General features: G+C 43.3%; 1 protein-coding gene and 1 long non-coding RNA gene across 3 annotated transcripts in view; one reads left to right on the top strand and one right to left on the bottom strand.

The window, feature by feature from the left end:
* Positions 1 to 6,809, top strand: part of LOC107052699 — a 61,571-nt gene extending 54,762 nt beyond the window's left edge. Inside the window, exon 5 of the long non-coding RNA XR_005857344.2 lies at positions 4,125 to 6,809. This is a non-coding gene — a long non-coding RNA (uncharacterized LOC107052699). The remainder of the gene's footprint in view (positions 1 to 4,124) is intronic.
* MYL12A (myosin, light chain 12A, regulatory, non-sarcomeric) lies at positions 1,109 to 8,292 on the bottom strand. Of its 2 annotated transcripts, none has more exons than NM_205341.4 (4): positions 8,223 to 8,292; positions 2,976 to 3,173; positions 2,641 to 2,802; positions 1,109 to 1,627 (listed from the first exon to the last, which is right to left on the bottom strand). In NM_205341.4, exons 2-4 carry the CDS (start codon positions 3,157 to 3,159, stop codon positions 1,455 to 1,457), a joined length of 519 nt encoding a protein of 172 aa, NP_990672.1. In that variant the 5' UTR covers positions 3,160 to 3,173; positions 8,223 to 8,292; the 3' UTR covers positions 1,109 to 1,454. The 2 variants fall into 2 exon arrangements, with proteins under 2 accessions (NP_990672.1, XP_015138070.1); XM_015282584.4 differs by having other exon boundaries at positions 4,773 to 8,292.
* Positions 8,293 to 16,869: the final 8,577 nt, after the last annotated feature.

The following is a 16,869-nucleotide window of genomic DNA, read 5'->3' on the forward strand; positions in this document are numbered from 1 at the left end:
GTAGGAAAGCAGTAGTTAAAAACTGATTATAATGAAGCACAGAAGTGGACGAAACCACCCAGGAATGAACATCAAAGTATTCTTACTGAGTGTACTTTGTAATACTAACTTATTAATATTACTCTACAATACTTACTTATTAGCTAATTACTAATTATAACTTAGAGGAAGTTAGATCCAGAGTATTTTCAAGAACTGCCACCATCCCAACACAAACCAGAAGGCAAGCTGTCCATACCACACAGGAAACTGGACAAACCTGTGCACCCTGGGGCATTTCACGCTGGCCCAGTCTTTACAAGACCCTAAGCTAAAGTTCCTATTCTTTTGGGTCGTTTAAGTAATGTGAAACAGCTCAGGGAATAGTTTCTTCGATAAGAGATCTTAACTTTGATTTGTAAATATGTTGGTAAGGCAAATTCCCCTTCCACCTTTTAGCTTAAAGGTGCCAAGAAAATGAGACAAATGAAAGGATGTGGTCATTCAGAGACCTGGAAGAATGAACTCTGTTTTCTTGGTATTAATGTCAGCAGTTTCTTGTTTGAATGAATCTTGCTTGCCTGAAAGCTGTTTTATCATTATCAGGGTAGATGAATAAAATTTATGATCATTTAAGAAGTGAAAGGGCTTTATCGTGGATATGGTTTTGCCAAGTTAATTCTCAACACTACTTTGCCATCATTCTCAAAGGCATTAATCCACAGAACAATAAGGCTTTATGTAGGTTTTCTGGACAAGCATTGCTGTTTACTACTGCCAGCACAGGCACTGGCTCATAGACTTCCTAGGAATCCTAAGGAATAGGATCCTTAGGAATCCTAAGTGCTCTCTGTTGGCAATTAGGCAATTGTAACACTCTTCCCTAAACACATCTTTGGCTAACTATTCACATCAGTCAGATTCCACTATAAAAACCTGAGGTAACAGTTAAACAGCTGAATTTTCAAATATCAGCATATGCTGCTGGACACATTTCATAACTGTGCAACAGAGAGCAAAGCACCATAAGCATCAAGTTTTCCAGCTCAATTTGCAACTGCAAATCAAATATGATTAATGTGCTTGCATTGGTAAATGTATAATAGAAATTTCTCTCTTGACAAAAGAATGAGGTTTTTTTTTTTTTATCTATATAGCAATCTTTATTTCAAAATGCCATTTATTACAAAAAATGTAAAAATCCAGCCAAACCAGAAACACTGAGATTATTTTCTTGGACTTCAAAGTTCACTTATCTTTGTCCCTATCTCCTTCTCCTTACAGTATTTTCCCAACTTCCAGTCTGATTACACAGGTGCAGTTGTGCCTAAATGGTCCGGAATAGATAAATACATTAAGAAAGGCAAAAGTTGTAAAGCTAAATGCATGCAACAAGTTCTACCAGGAAAACCCCCTCAAAAATAAACATGAGTGTAAAGTAGAGAAAATCTGCAGGTAGGTGTCCAGGGATTTGCTCAGTCATCCTTGTCTTTTGCTCCATGTTTAAGGATGCGCGTGAATTCAATGTAGTTGAAATTGCCCTTTTTGTCGATTGGTGCCTCTCTGTAGAGCTCATCTACCTCTTCATCTGTGAACCTGTCTCCCATCGTGGTCAGCAGCTCCCGCAGGTAGTCTTCTTGAATAAACCCTAGAATGTGACATAAGGGGAAACAAGAAAGAAAGATTTGACATTTATCTCCTAATACTTGGATGTTAATTTCTGTTCAATTCTTTGTTTCAATTAAAAAAAAAACAAACAACAACAAATCTTTGCTGCCACATGAAAACAAAGCCATTAAAGCCTGTTACTGTAACTGCCAAATAATTAAAGCATTCAATCAAGTCAAGCCTTTTACTTAATTTGCATAGTCTCACTACTTCAAGTACAGGTCATTTTTTGACTTGTCGGTTGTTTGTAACAACACCAGCAAGTTTGTTGGTGCTCACATTGGATCTTCTTCCCAGTAAGAGGGCTAAACTCCCCATAGTACTGACAGCATTGTGACAGCTGTCTATTTTGTACAACGGAAGATTTGTCTTGAACATTCCTAATGAAAAATCACTCAGAAAAGGATGGAACGAGACTGCAGCGTTCAACAAGTGCAAAAAACACAAGGAAGTTTGAAACATTTCAAATTGATTTTAAATCACTGGACAAACTCACATTCACCAGGCAGGTTAAAAGAACACAACTTTGGCACTGTTTATTAAACAGGCAGCCTCATATAAGCTGAGATTCCATTTTTTTATCAGCACTCCAATTACCAGCTTCCTCTTGAATTAACTGTCTTCTCCATTAAGTGCAAGTGAACGGAGAGAATATGGATACATGTTGTTAACAGAGAACAAGGTTTTCATAAAAGCATCCCAGCTTTGAAAACAAGGGTGAGTCCCCTAACAAAAGCTGCTGCTAAATTGAAGATAAAGTTTGAAAATTAAGACCGTAGTTCCCAACTAACGTTTTCTCCATCTTGAACAAATACCTGAAGAAGCAGAACTTTGGGATTTTAAGCGTTACAGTGCTTAGAAAGGTAATTTCAGCTGCTGAGGAAACACAGCCTAATTTTTAACTTGCAGAAATCAGAAATTTCACAGTAAAAATTGATCACTGCTTCTAGGAACAGAAGTATTTATCACTACACTCTTATTTCATCCACATACCTGTTGCTTCTTCGTCAAAGCAAGCAAAAGCATTCCTGATGACATCTTCCGGATCAGTGCCATTGAGTTTCTCACCAAACATTGTGAGGAACATTGTGAAGTTGATGGGCCCTGGAGCCTCGTTCATCATGGCATCCAGGTATTCATCCGTTGGGTTCTTCCCTACAAATAAAAGGATTCCTGCTTTAGCTTTCAAATTAAAAAAAAATAAAATACAAATCACCTGAGTAGCGTAATACAAACTGGGACACCTCTCATAAGCTATCCCAAACTCAGCGTTTTAATTACAATGGCATAAATATGTTTGGCAGCTGTAAGCAGAAGAGGGACATTACCGAGGGAGGCAAGCATGTCGTGCAAGTCCTCCTTGTCAATGAAGCCATCCCTGTTCTGATCAATCATGTTGAAGGCCTCCTTGAATTCCTGGATCTGGGACTGATCAAACATGGCAAATACATTGGACGTGGCGCGCTGAGGGCGCTTCTTGGTGGTCTTCGTCTTTGCCCTTTTGCTAGACATGTTGGCTGTTGGCTCTAGGGAGAAAACACAACCAAAATGTGGACTTAATAAATCACACTAAAAGATCTTACGGAGAAAGATGAATAAAGGAAAATTGAAACCCACGCTGTAGTCAAATAACAAGAAACACAACCGTCTCCTGCTATATTTCAGGACTTGGTGAGATAATACTTCAAATCAACAGCATGCTACATTTTAAATAAAGCAAGTCAGAGTTCTTGAAATCAAGCTCACCTAGTGCTTCTATTTATGATTCACTACCCCATCTGCCTCTTTTACAAAGCTGAGCTATTTAACAGGTTAGGAGGCATCACTGACCTACAACAAAGAAGGACATGAGGGTCCGCTACCCTCAACACAGTATTTAGCAGTTAAATATATCAAGCAATCAAGATAAACTAACATTTAGGAGGCAAAAATGTATTTTAGAGTCTGAGTCATGTTTTATTAGAATAACTGCCGAGGAAGGAGCAATAAGGTCACACAACACTGAATGACCCTGATGAAAGATCAACATTTTTGGGAAGGTTGTTGACCAACAGTGGGGTCAGGGTGCTGGAACAAAGATCAGCCAAGCCAGTTCTACTGGAGTTCTTTCCAAGTGAGCTAGAGGATCACGTTAGAAAAAGGATACCGACATAGTTCAAAAGCCCTACATTTTATTCCCTCATGTAGTTTAACTATTACAGAATACGGATGCAAATACCAGGATACTTTCTTCTTTTTGAAATTAATGACATCATAGATCTCCAAGTCCAAAGATTGTTTCTTTTAAATTATCAACGTTTAAAAACATTTCAATATTTGCACAAATCTTTAAGCAGTTATATATACCACAAGTATATGAATGTCACTGTCTCCTTTGAGCTGTCAAATGAAGAAGCTAACCAGTGATAGCTTGCCTCTGAGTACATTCATATCATCTGGGTAGAAGTGAGGCTTTCAAGCTAACTGCTTCTATTTAGGTGGGAAGATACACATCTAGCAGTCAGCCATTACTGATAATACAAATATGAAAAAGCGACTCACACCCTGGGAAGAGAACACAAGGACCTCAGTATTGCTAGGGACCAGAATAAGGTAAGCCTGGTTTATTATTGTTTCTAGAAGTCCTGCACACATCTGGGCTTTAGTTTAGGCATAATAAAAGAGCACAGGTTTATTTAATGCAAATAACCCACACAGCTAAGTTTTACCTTAACCAGACACCTCCCTTCCTTGATTTTGGATTTTACATAAAGTACTTGCAACAGCTGTCCTGAGACAGAAGGAATTTAAGCATCACTTCTAGTAAATTTCAGAATGTTGGCATTCTTGTGACAATGTATCACCAAGTATTGATTTTATAACTTCCTTTTCAAATTTATCTTGCTGGAAATGCAATTCTAATTAGAGTTGCAGTGAAGTTCTAATGGCTTCAAGGAGTTTGCTCACAAGTTACTACATTTTCTTGCTAAACTCTTGAGAAGCAAGACTGAACTCACCAAATTGACTTCATCCCTAAGTAGTACAATAAGCAGAGCAGTTCTCTTATGTGGTCAATCAATCTAATACATAGACAAAATGCAGTTACCTTTGGATTTTGCTTTGTTTTTAAAAGAAAGGCATTTTACCTTGCTTAATGTCAGGTACATGGCACGCAGTACCAGCTGTCTGGATCAGAAAAGGATATTCCATGGTTACGTCCTTCCCCACACGACTACAAAGAGCGTTACTGACCTCCTCTGCTACTTCCACCCTTTTAAACCTTAGGTTGATACACAGCGTCCTTCTGACGTACAAAACAAACCATTATGTCCCAAACTAAAAATAGCTGATGAAATGCAACTGTGCATCAGTCGGCAGCGCTGAGGTTCTCTGCATTACACTCACTGACCACAAGCTATCTGAAACGCCTGGCCTCCAACAACATTTCAGCAAATAAATATGAACTCCTGACATCTAGATACCAGTGAAGGCAGCTGACAATAAGGGGAGCTGCAGTCAAGAGTTGCGTGCTGCTTCAGTCTGTTCTGCCTGAACAAAAGCAGCCACACAAGTTACTGTTAAACTCTGAATAACCAATGAGTTTCACTGTGCTAAACAGCATCTGTAACTGTTTTCTGAAATAAAGAACAGGCAATATGCTCAAAGCTACAAAAAGTAAACAAAGAGCACATTTTACTTCTATGCTATTTTTTAAGTTTCTCTAAACCAGACCTGGGAGGCAGCCACAGAGAACAGAGAGACATGACTCTTGCACTCAGAGACCTTTGAGTGTCAGCCTGTGTATGGAGAAGCATCTCATAGGATTGGTGCAGCTATGCCTGAAATAGACCTGCACACAGCTCTGGGAAATTCCATTAGAAACAGGGCGATAAATTGGAACACGTTCAGAAGAAACAAGGCCACCAATTCAGCCAGCCAGAAAGATCAACTTGCGATGGAAAAGGTTCCAAGCGCTCGTGCTTAGCGTTATCTCCACGTGTACAGCAGGGAATGACAATGAATGAGGACTTCGCTGGAGTCAAGCACTAGACTCACTAATCTAGGTGAGAACAGGACTTCATCTGACAAACTCATTGGATTATTTATTAAAAATAAAAGGTGAAATACATCATACTACTGGAATAGAGATGGGATAAGTTCAGACTGAAAACAGACGAGTATCAGTAGATAAAATGAATGGAAATACTTCACACTGGATAGCACAAGTCACAACACACATTAGTTTCATCTGTTTAATACAGAGCATCAATCTGTCTGGGACTTGTTTTGGAAACTGAGAAACTTCTAATGTAAGAGCTTGCGTCCTTCAGACAAGATATTTCCAACAACTTTTCTTCACATGTAAAAATCTTCCTGAATAAGTCAGTACATTGCAGACACTGGACTAGAGAGGCGGTAGCAGCACTGTGCTGCTTGCACATTCACTTCCTTAGGCAGGCAATGGATAACGAGCTACAGAAACAATGGAAGTCATCTTATGCTCCTCCCCTCTGGGGAAAAGATAAACCCCAGAAGGAGATAAAGCTGAGTAAGTAAACAGCTTGAGCTAGGCAATAATAAAACTTGACATCCCATTAATGGTAACAGGCTGGATCTGTTGAGAGACTCTGACCAAAAGTTACGCTGCAGAAAACAGCCTCGCATTTTCAACATTTTCTTTATAATGATGATGAATGTCTATCATTCAAAATAAAACCAATCACAGTCACCAATAAAGTCTCTTTTTAAAACTTAGTACTGACTTTTAATATAACACTTATTTCAGAACATTATTACGCTAGGATATAACAGACACCTTCTCTTCAGTCATCAAGCTCAAAAGTCATCCTCAAAGCTGGCTCCCAAGTTCTATCCGTGCAGTTGGTTACAGCATCAGGCACAGCCTGTCAGCTCACAGGGCTTGGAGGGGAGGAGTCTGGAAGAGCTGAAATGCCCAGCACACTCCACAGCAGCTCTGTGTAAAAGCTCCATGCATACCAGACTGCACTCGTCCAAAGCACTTTGTTAGCTCACCTAGTCTTGAAGGCCATCTCTATACTTTCTTTGTTAATAAGAATTCCTGACCACTTCTTGTATAGGTTGTAAAACCTGCTGTGATACCTCGTTTTCATGACTGAACAAACCCTCTACTTATGGGGTAGAGTGAAAACCAGTCATCTGCCACAAAAAATAAAATAATTTAAAAAAAAAAATCACAGAATTGTAGAATTTGGAAGGGGCCTCTGGAAATAATCCAGTCCAAACCACCACTAAAGCAGGTTCCCTTACAGCAGGTCACACAGGAAAACATCCAGGTGGGTTTTTAATACCTCCAGAGTAGGAGACTGCACAATCTCTCTGGACAGCCTGTTCCAGTGCTCTGTCACTCTTACAGTAAAGGAGATTTTCCTCATGTTCAGATGGAAGTTCCTGTATTCCAGTTTGTGCCCACTGCCCCTTGTCCTGCTGCTGGGCACCACCAAAAAGAGCCTGGCCCCATCCACTTGACTGACTCCCACCCTTTAGATATTTATAAGCAGTGGTAAGATTCACCCGATCCGTTTCTTCTCCAGGCTGAACAGCCTCAGGGCTCTCAGCCTTTTCTCATAAGATGCTCTAGGCTTCTCATGATCCCTGTGGCCTTCTGCCAGACTCTCTCTAGAAATTCCCTGTCTTTCTTGAACTAAGGAGCCCAGAACCGGACAGGGCACTCCAGATGTGGCCTCACTACGGCAGAGAAGAGGGGGAGGATCCTTCCCTGCTGGCCACACTCTTGTTACTGCACCCCAAGATCCCATTGGCCTTCTTGTCCACAAGGGTGTACTGCTAGCTCATGGCCAACCCACTGTCTACCAGCATGTGCAGGTCCTTCTCTGCAGAGCTCCTTTCCAGCAGGCCAGCCCCCAGTTTGTTCTGATGCATATGGTTATTCCTCTCCAGATGTAGGACTCTGGGCTCATCCTTGTTGATCCTCATCAGGTTCTGCTCCGCTGAATGGCAACACAGCCTTCTGGTGCGTCAGCCACTCCTCCCAGCATCACATCATCAGCAAACTTGATGAGAGTGCACTCTTATCTTCCCGTTCAGGTAATAGATGAAGATGTTAAACGAGACCTGACCCAGCACCGACCCCTGGAGAACACCAGTGGCTACAGGCCTCCAACCACTCTGTACTGCTGATCACAGCCCTCTGAGCTCTACCAGAAAGCCACTTCTCAGTCCACCTCACTGTCCACTCTCTGTCCTACACCCCCTAAGCTTACCTATGAGAACGTTATGGGAGACTATCCCTAGCAGATTTGTTGTAGCCACAATTACTCCCAAACATAAGAAAGCAAAGACAGCCTCCTTCAGATATCCCAAGCTTTTCCAGCTATGCGAGCTCTCAATAGCAACGAGGAAACGGCCGAAGAGGGGTTGTGGGGCCGAGGCCGCCGGTCCCCCCCGCAGCCGTGCCCACAGCAGCACACCCAAACAGGCAGGAGGCCCCGCTGCTCCACGTTCAGCTTGAGCCTCAGCCCCCAGTCTGGCGGCAGGCCCCGCTCCCAGCCGCCCCTCGCGGGCTGCCCGAAGCCCCCACGCCCTTACGGCCTCACCTGGCGGCAGCAGCAGGACCGGGTCAGAGCGTGGCGATGCGAAGCGGCAGCTGCAGCACTTCCGGACAGCGAGCGGCCGCCGCCCAACCGGCGCACAGGAAGGAAAGCGCGGGCGAAACCATGCCTGCCGGGGAGGAGGGAGTGTGCAGAGATCGTCGCTTCACAGCGGCGCGGCACAGCTCGAAGGGATCTCATTACGCTCTCCCGCTCGGCGTCTCGCCGCTCTCACTGCGGTCCTTTGAAGTCCGAGAGCCCTTTCTCTAATCGCTCAACCCTCCCCCCGCGCTGAGCGCAGTCTTGGTGCGGCGCGGTGCGGTCACCACATTCCTGGGCGCAGGGGGCGGAGGCAGAGCCTCGCTTGTCCTTGTAAGGCAACGGCGGGAGTTTCCTGCCGGTGGGGCGGGCTGTTACGTCCCCACAGCGCTCCGCCGCGCCTTGCGGCCCCTCCTGTGGGAGGAGAAGGAGGTGGCTGTCTCGTGGGCAGGGTGGAGCTCTGCTGTTCCCGCTTCCTGACAGAAAAAATCAATATTCTTGGATGAATATCCAGGGTGGTGCAACCTAGCAGTTGCGTGTGTGTAAAGATATAGGAATACCTGTGTTCTGTGTCTAAAGCCCATGGGTATGAGTAGTGCTTACATCATGCTGCACTCGTGTTAAAAATTAACATCATGAGCAATACCTAATAGACACGCCATGGAGGACTTCAGACTGTAGCCTACCTTACCAGAGCCATATTTGCTTCATTGCCATTGGCCTTTCACAAGATCTTTTTCACGAATCCTTTTCTTAATGAGAAAATGCATGTAATCTTCAATTTGGGGAAGTATGGTGCAATTTAGAGAGTCACCAGATCCCAAACATTTTTACAGGGAGTCTTATTGCTCCCTTCAATGACCTGAAAGGACGTTGTAGCGAGGCCTCTTCTCCTGTGTGATTAGTGATAGGGTGAGAGGTGATGACCTCCAGTGGTGCCAGGGGAGGTTCATGTTGTATGTTAGGAAACATGTCTTTTCAGGAGTGGTGAGGCAGTGGCACAGGCTGCCCAGGGAGGTGGTGCAGTCACTGCTCCTGGAGGTGTTCAGGAACTGTGTGGATGTGGCACTGAGGGACGTGGTCAGTGGGCAGTATTGGTGGTAGGTGGACAGTTGGCCAAGATGGTCTTAGTGGTCTTTTCCAACCTTAATGGTTCTGTGACTCTAAGCTTGCATGAGTTCCATTTTACAGACATGAGTGAGAAAGACAACCAGTGCTGCATAAAGGCTAAAGATGCAAGTGGGAAGGTAAAAAGTCTTTCAATAAGGTTAGTAGTTCAGGGGCCCAAATCTACTTCAGTGAGATTTGGAAGCTTACACATTTTCAAAAGTCCAGGGAGCTTCCAATCTTTGGGTACTTCAATAACATCCAAACCTACCTTAAAATTACTTACCTGCTACCTTTCTCATATGCCAGAGGTCCCTAGAGGGGAAAGTTTTCCAGGGCTGCTTGTAAACTTAGTCTTGAATATGTGCTAGACTTAAACTATTCCTTCTAAGTTTCTTTCACTTTTGTGTCAGTGAATAATCTCACTGAGTACAGTGTGAATGGAACAACTGTAGTGGACAAATGGCGTGGGAATGCCCATGGTGGTTTTGAGGGACAAGGGTCTGGCTTCCTAGACTTCCTTGGTCACTGCTATCATGTTTTGCATCTTTCATGTCTTTTCACACTCCACTGTTACATGGTCCCCACTTGCTGCTTTTTGTACACTCTTTGGGAACTTCTCACATTGAATTCTCTCTGTCTAGAAACAAATTAAATTACCAAATTAGTTAGTACCAAAATAGCTTAATACATTTGCAGCATAGGTCAGGAGAATATGTGGTTGTATGGCATTCATTTACATAAACAATAGCATAGTTAGTCTCCTGCTACATACAAAGAAAATAAAGACACTAGACTTTCTTATATTCTGAAAATCACCAATACTGACAGTCAGGAAAGAAGGCATGTGTTCTGACAAGGTACAGATTTCAGCAATTGATGTCACATCATAGTGAAGAATATGAGGTGGTTAAGCAGTGCAGCTCCAGCTGAGGCCAGATGGGAATGTGGCCCTCTGCCTCCCTGGCCCATGAAGCTGTGCCTGTGCAGAAGCTGCAGGCACTGCTGCTTTCTTCATGTAAGCTGGGTTGCTTTGTCCTTGTTGTCTGCTTACTTCTTGCACAACTCAGTTAGATGTCCCAGTCTTGGGGGACAGCCCAACTGCCATCCCACAGCTGAAGTAAAGAAACATTTTGAACATGGAAAGTGACATCAGTGCACTTGAAAACAAACCAAACAGTAAGAGCTGCTGGGCTCGAGCTGCCATTCTTGCATAACATGAAGCCAAGAACGATAGCATGAAAGAGAAATGGCTGAAATGTCAGAAGGGTTCAAAAAGAGCACTTATGCAGCCTATGAAATAGAACCAAAGAATCACAGAATGGCTTGGGTTGGAAGAAAACTTAAAGTCCACCCAGTCCCACCCTGTGCTGTGGGTAGGGCTGCCCCCCAGCAGCTCAGCTGCCCAGGGCCCCATCCAACCTGGTCTTGGGCGCCTCCAGGGATGGGGCCCTACAGCTTCTCTGGGCAGCTGTGCCAGTGCTTCACCGCCCTCTGAGTCAAAAATTTCCCCCTGACACCCAATCTAAATCTCTCCTCTTTTATCATCAAACTATTCCACTTTGTCCTACCACTATTAAATAATGTAAAAAGCTGGTCTCCCTCCTACAACGTCTGCATCCTATGTCTGTGTCTGTCTGTGTCTGTGTCTACCTACATCCTCAGTCCTCTAATCTTGCTGAACAGCAAATAACTGCAAAATAGTGGTTAAAAATTCAGCCTATTTATGTTATGCTGTGTAACATCAGACCTTATATTTATTTTTCTTGTGTTTTTTTTTTCCCATGGAGTTTTATCTTCATTCAACCATGTAGCCTTAGTATTTTTTTCCCACCATGATCAACATTTTTAGTTTGAGCAACCCTGTAATGCTCGTTTCTTTCTAATCTCACAAAGACATCTCATTCTCACTTTCTTCTCTTGCATTACATGTGAATGAGGTTTGTCTTTCTGTCTGGGGACAAGGCCTGGTTCTGTTGCTGAGCCTAATGTGTCAAGTGATGTCCTGGGAACTGCAAGTAACTGGGAGTAAAAGGAAGGAGGTGGATGTCTGTTTTACTTCCAGCAGCTCTCTGCTACTTTTCTGCTCCTTGCCTCGCCCAGGACAAAGAGACTCCACAGTAAACGCAGCACCGTGCACACACCAAATACCTGGCCCCAGAGAGCCTGGTGCAGGCAGTCTGCCTCTCAGCAGGGCTCCGGCCGATACCGACTGCCGCCACCAAGGGGAGCCCTGGCGTTGGACAGGAGGCCGGGAGGCGGGCGGTGCTGTTGGAACTCACACGGGAGCGGCGCTGTGAAACGGAATTAGTCCACGTTGGGCTAAAACGTATTGTGGTGCAAGGAAGGTTTCCAAGCTTAGAGGACTGGAGCGCCTCTGCTACGAGGAAAGGTTGAAGCAGCTAGGCTTGTTAAGCCTGGAGAAGAGAAGGCTCCAGGGAGAACTCAACGTTCTAGTATATAAAGGGAGCTTATATAAAGAGGGGAGACTGACGACTTTTTGCATGGTCTAATAGTGATAGGACAAGGGGCAATGGATATAAACTAAAAGAAGGGAAACTTAGTTTAAGTATGGTGGATGGTTGGACTGGATGATCTTGAAGGTCTTTTCCGATGTTGTTGATTCTGTAATTTTAAATATAAGGAAGAAATTCTTCACTGAGAGGGCGGTGAGGCGCTGGCACAGCTGCCCAGAGAAGCTGTGGTGCCCCATCCCTGGAGGTGCTCAAGGCCAGGTTGGATGGGGCCCTGGGCAGCTGAGCTGCTGGGGGGCAGCCCTGCAGGGGGTTGAGGCTGGGTGGGCTTTAGGGACTGTCCAACCCAAACCATAATGTGGTTCCATGGTTGTATGAAAGTAAGTGGGAAATACCCTATGTGGGCTCCTGGAATGACACTTAGAATGCTTCTGAGTTCTTCACATCTGAAACAACTGTTTTTTTTTCCCCATGAATAGAAATTCCTCAAAATGGCAATCTACTTTACAGTAGTAGGACCTCTTTGGTCTGCTTCAGTGCTGTTAACAACTTTTTAGTAAAAAAAAACAGCTAGTGTCTCCAAGCTCTGGGTATCTCAGAAGCTTCTCCGAGAACTCAGTTTTTATAACACCATGTGAAACACGACATCACATTTTCACCTGTAATGAAACATTGAGCAGCATCTCTGGTTTCAGTATGAGCTGGATGAGTCAGTACATGTTCATCTTATGAACTGCTCAGTATTTTTTTTCTGGGATGGATTTTATGGTATTTTAAACAAATAAAGCGGCAACATTGTGGCAATCAACAACACTTCTGTTAATTATATTTTATTCTTGTTTAACAACATTAGTCTAATTGTTTTCAGGAGGGGTACTTGGGGAAGTGCAGTGTGTCAGAGCTGACCTGCAACTCAAATGAGGTTTGCAGATCTTCCTGTGAGTCTGGATTGAATTTAAAACAGGCCAGAAGGAAATTTTGAATAAATCTGGGTTGAATAAAATACCCACCTACTTGGAAAATATATGAAAACAAATAGGCTAGGGTAAGCCAAAACAAAAACAACAACGACAACAACAAACCCACGAGGAAAAAATGAGATTCGGGGTAAGTTTCATTTAAACCTGAAGGCCAAAGGAGAATTACAGTTTATGAACCCTTTTCAGCAAGCATTGATGAAATGAACACATGGACAGCACTGAACAAATGAACAAACTGCAGTGAAGAGAATGAGCAAATGAACATCACCAACTAAACCCAGCTTCACAAAGCTCTTGGCTCATCTTCTTTCTGTAGCCATGCTTGCTAGTTCATGTCTACCTGAATACCCTGTAGGAACATGTGAATTTTCATGTTAGGGTTACGACTATCTGCATCTCTCCCTTGTGTGGTGCAGGCAAAGGAAGCAGATGGTTCACGCAGGAGCCATACTAGGGTCTCACTGTGTTAATTGGCACTGCCATCACAGCTACCCTTCTTACAGTAGCACTGCACTAAAAAAGTGCTCAGAAAGAACCAGCTCCCTGTGTTAGCTGTTCCCAACAAGTATGCTTCTGTTCATTTTTGTCCCGTTCAGTTAAGAAATGTTCCTGAAAGACTGCGTTAAAACCGTGCTTCAGTGAAAAGTTGATGGAAGACATAAATGCTTTTAAATCCAAATATTTTTAAATTGTCGTGTTTGTGAGCCTGTCCTACTGAATGTGATCTGGATTTTCTCCTGTGCCCAGGATACTGAGCTGCCCATTGCCAAGTATTAAAGGAAATGTGATTTTTCCATTGATGAGCTAGACAAACGTCTCAAAAGCCACTGTTTAGAGAGCCCCCTTTGTGCCTTTTAAAAGGACATCTTGCTTTAGAAAACAAAGTATTAAGTCTCTGGCCAGTTTATGCATGAACACAGCCTTAGGACAAGCAGCCAAGTGATAAGATGAAATGGCATGCGTAATGTGACCCAACTGCTCCAACTGAAAGTGAGGATAAGGGACGGCATAATCGTTTTCCAAACACTCCACCCCAAGCTGTAATCTGACGCAGCGTACCGTGGCTCTGGAGTGATAGTGATGAACAGGAGCTGGTTGCAAATGGTGAGCAGAATTGAAAAAACTGTTTTGCAGTCACTCTAGAAATGCAAATGTTAAAGTTTAGTGCTCTTGTATCGCTCCTCTCCAAACTTGAATGAGCACTGTACTTCTGCAGCAAGGAAGGCAAATCAGATCCTGGGCAGCATCCACAGAGGCATTACTATCAGATGGAAACGTGATCATCCCGCTGTACTCAGCACATGTGGAGTACTGTGTCCAAGTCTTGTCCTCACAATTCAAAGAAGACTCAGAAAGACTGGAGAGGGCCCAAAGGAAGGCCAGAAAAGTGCTCCAAGTCTGGAGAACTTCCCCATGAGGAAAGTCTGAAAGAGTTGAGTCTTTTCACCTCCAGGGCTCAGGGGGAACCTCACTACAGTATTTGATATTTAAATGGTGACTACAAAGAGGACAGAGGCTCTCTCTTCACAAGAGGCCACATAGAGAGGATAAGGGACAATGAGTACAAGTGCCACCAGGATGTTTCATCCTCGTCTAAGAAATAATTTTTTTTGCAGTGAGTGCAGTTGATGGGAACAACCTCTGCAGAGATGTGAGGCCTCCCATTACTGGAGGTTCTCAAGATGCACTTGGACAGGGTGCTAGATAGCCTCACCTAGGCTCCCTTCTCCCACATAAGGTTGGACCTGGTGATTTTCTGAGCTCCCTTCCAACCTGGGCTGTTCAATGATTCTATGGTACTGCAGAATAGCTAATAATAGACCATCCTCCTCTGAGATCATACCCCCAAAAAAGCTTCGTTGGGATATCTGATAGATGTAATTAATTTTTTTTTCTCTTTTTTTCTCTTTTTTTCTCTTTTCCCTTTTTCCTCCCTCATAACCATTTTGAGGAGTAGAAAAGGACATGCTCCCCTTTTCCCACTGAAAGTTTTGAACCCTTGTCTGGCTCTTCCCACCAGCCCCTGTAGCCCAGCCCTAACTGCGCAGCATGGAACAGCTACAAGGAAAAACATGGAGTTCCCTTTCTTTCCCTTTCCCGTTCCTTGCTGAACAACCAGAAAGGCTGGGTTTCCTGCTGCTCCCACACTGGACTGGAGAGGTACCTCCTTGCTGGGACAAACAGTGGGTTCAGGAGGCCAGATGGCAGCAAAAAACTGAATTGCTCCACTAGGAATTTCTGGGACTCATCATCAGCTGTTATTAACCCTCCAGCAGACATTACACAGCTGCACTTGATTGCAAATCACTGCTAGCATTAAGGGAGAGAATATTTTCACTGCATTTACCCAGTATAATAGTCCCCAGAGAACGATTACAAATGAGTTAAATTTTAAGCAGATGCAGAAGCATAGCAGAAAATCGTCCCTGAATCGGGAAGCTGCTAATATATTTTGCAGGGCTGTTCCTAGGCAAGCCCAATGCTTTCAGCCCATAGCTGACGATTCAGCTTGTTGCTTGTGAGTGCTGCTGGAGCGGCATGCACCTTTCTGTGGAAGAACCCCAAACACGTGCTTGTAGGTGGCATTTTCTTCTGCTTTTTGATGGAAACTATATAGTGGTGTGGTACACTTAATAAATTAACATTTTTCTGTAGGCTTTTTATTTCAATGATGCTTTCAAACCTGCAGGGATAATGACAGTAAATGTATTAAAAATTCCAAAGTGCCTCTGTATGGCTTGATAAAAACTATTTCTGCATGAAACATAGATAAATACAAGTAAATAATGGCAAAAAATGTTTAAGAATAATATTTTCCTGGTCCTAAAATACTACCATTTCCCTCCCAGTGTGGATTAATTGCAAAGATCTTTCACAAAATCCCATCAGAAACTGAAACTTTGCAGGCTCTGCAAGTTAAGTAACTCCAAGCTTTCGTTCCTAAAACCACATAATATGAAAATATGCTTGAACCATTCCATTTGAACTCTCCATTGTAGCTAACTTTAATTTTCTTTGGACTTTGGCCAGAGCTAAAGTGACATTTATATGAAAGAAATCTTTTTGCAAGAGCGAATATAGTAACTGTGGCTGAACTTCAAAGAACTGGTAGTAGGTGATGGATGGTCAACAGATGGGCTCCAGTTTGGACCATCTCATAGGAAATAAAGCACATTGAGCAGACAAATGCTTCCTCTGTTTTTCCATGTGGCTATGAATAGCAAACAAAGACACCCTACATTTTCTGCCGTGCACATTTAGTCCTTGGGTTGGCATCAGCTTTATAAAACAGTGAATCACACGAACAAAAACAGATCCACATTCTTTTAACTTTACCTCATCACTTTGTGTGTTGTGTGTCTGTATCACTGTTCTAATTATTCCTACAATAATTATGCATTTATCTATAAGAGCGTTCCTAATTCATCTTAAGAGTGTGTGTACCGGGAGATAATAATTGAGAGACTATCTCCCTTCCATTGTTTTTCTTGGGAGAGATATACAGATTAGGAATTGTATCTGTCAGAGTTAGCAGCCTAACAGGCCACAGAGTGAGGCATCTCTTGCAAAGAGATTGTATTGCAATTGTGTTAGCAGGCATTTTAGGATCGTGTACTGTGCATGCCTATCTACAAAGGACGCAGCCTTCCGTGTGTCGACCTTTGGAAGGGAATTACTCATCCAGCCTGTTTTAATTCATGGGATACGAGCGCTGGAGGAACTGTTATTGTAAGCAGTTCAAAAGCAGAAAGCACTTGGGCAGAAGGGACTTTTCCGCCCCATTGCCAGCTTACTTCCAGCAGTGGAGATCAAATAGTAAAGGCGTGTGCAGGCAGAGATTTTTATAATGCATTTATCTGAACAGTTCAGGGACTCAGAGAGTAAAGTCGTGATGCTGGTGGCTATCCAGCTTCTTAAACTGGAGACAGCCAGTGCTAATCATTAGAGAAGACACTAGAATCAAAGTATCAAAGGTGTTTTGTGTCCAAAAAGCAAGAATGTTCTAGCTGAGCAGGAGCAACTCAGACAAAGAAAGGAGGTTACCAGCCTTCC

Source organism: Gallus gallus, chromosome 2 (genome assembly GCF_016699485.2).
Source record: "Gallus gallus isolate bGalGal1 chromosome 2, bGalGal1.mat.broiler.GRCg7b, whole genome shotgun sequence".
NCBI lineage: Eukaryota > Metazoa > Chordata > Aves > Galliformes > Phasianidae > Gallus > Gallus gallus.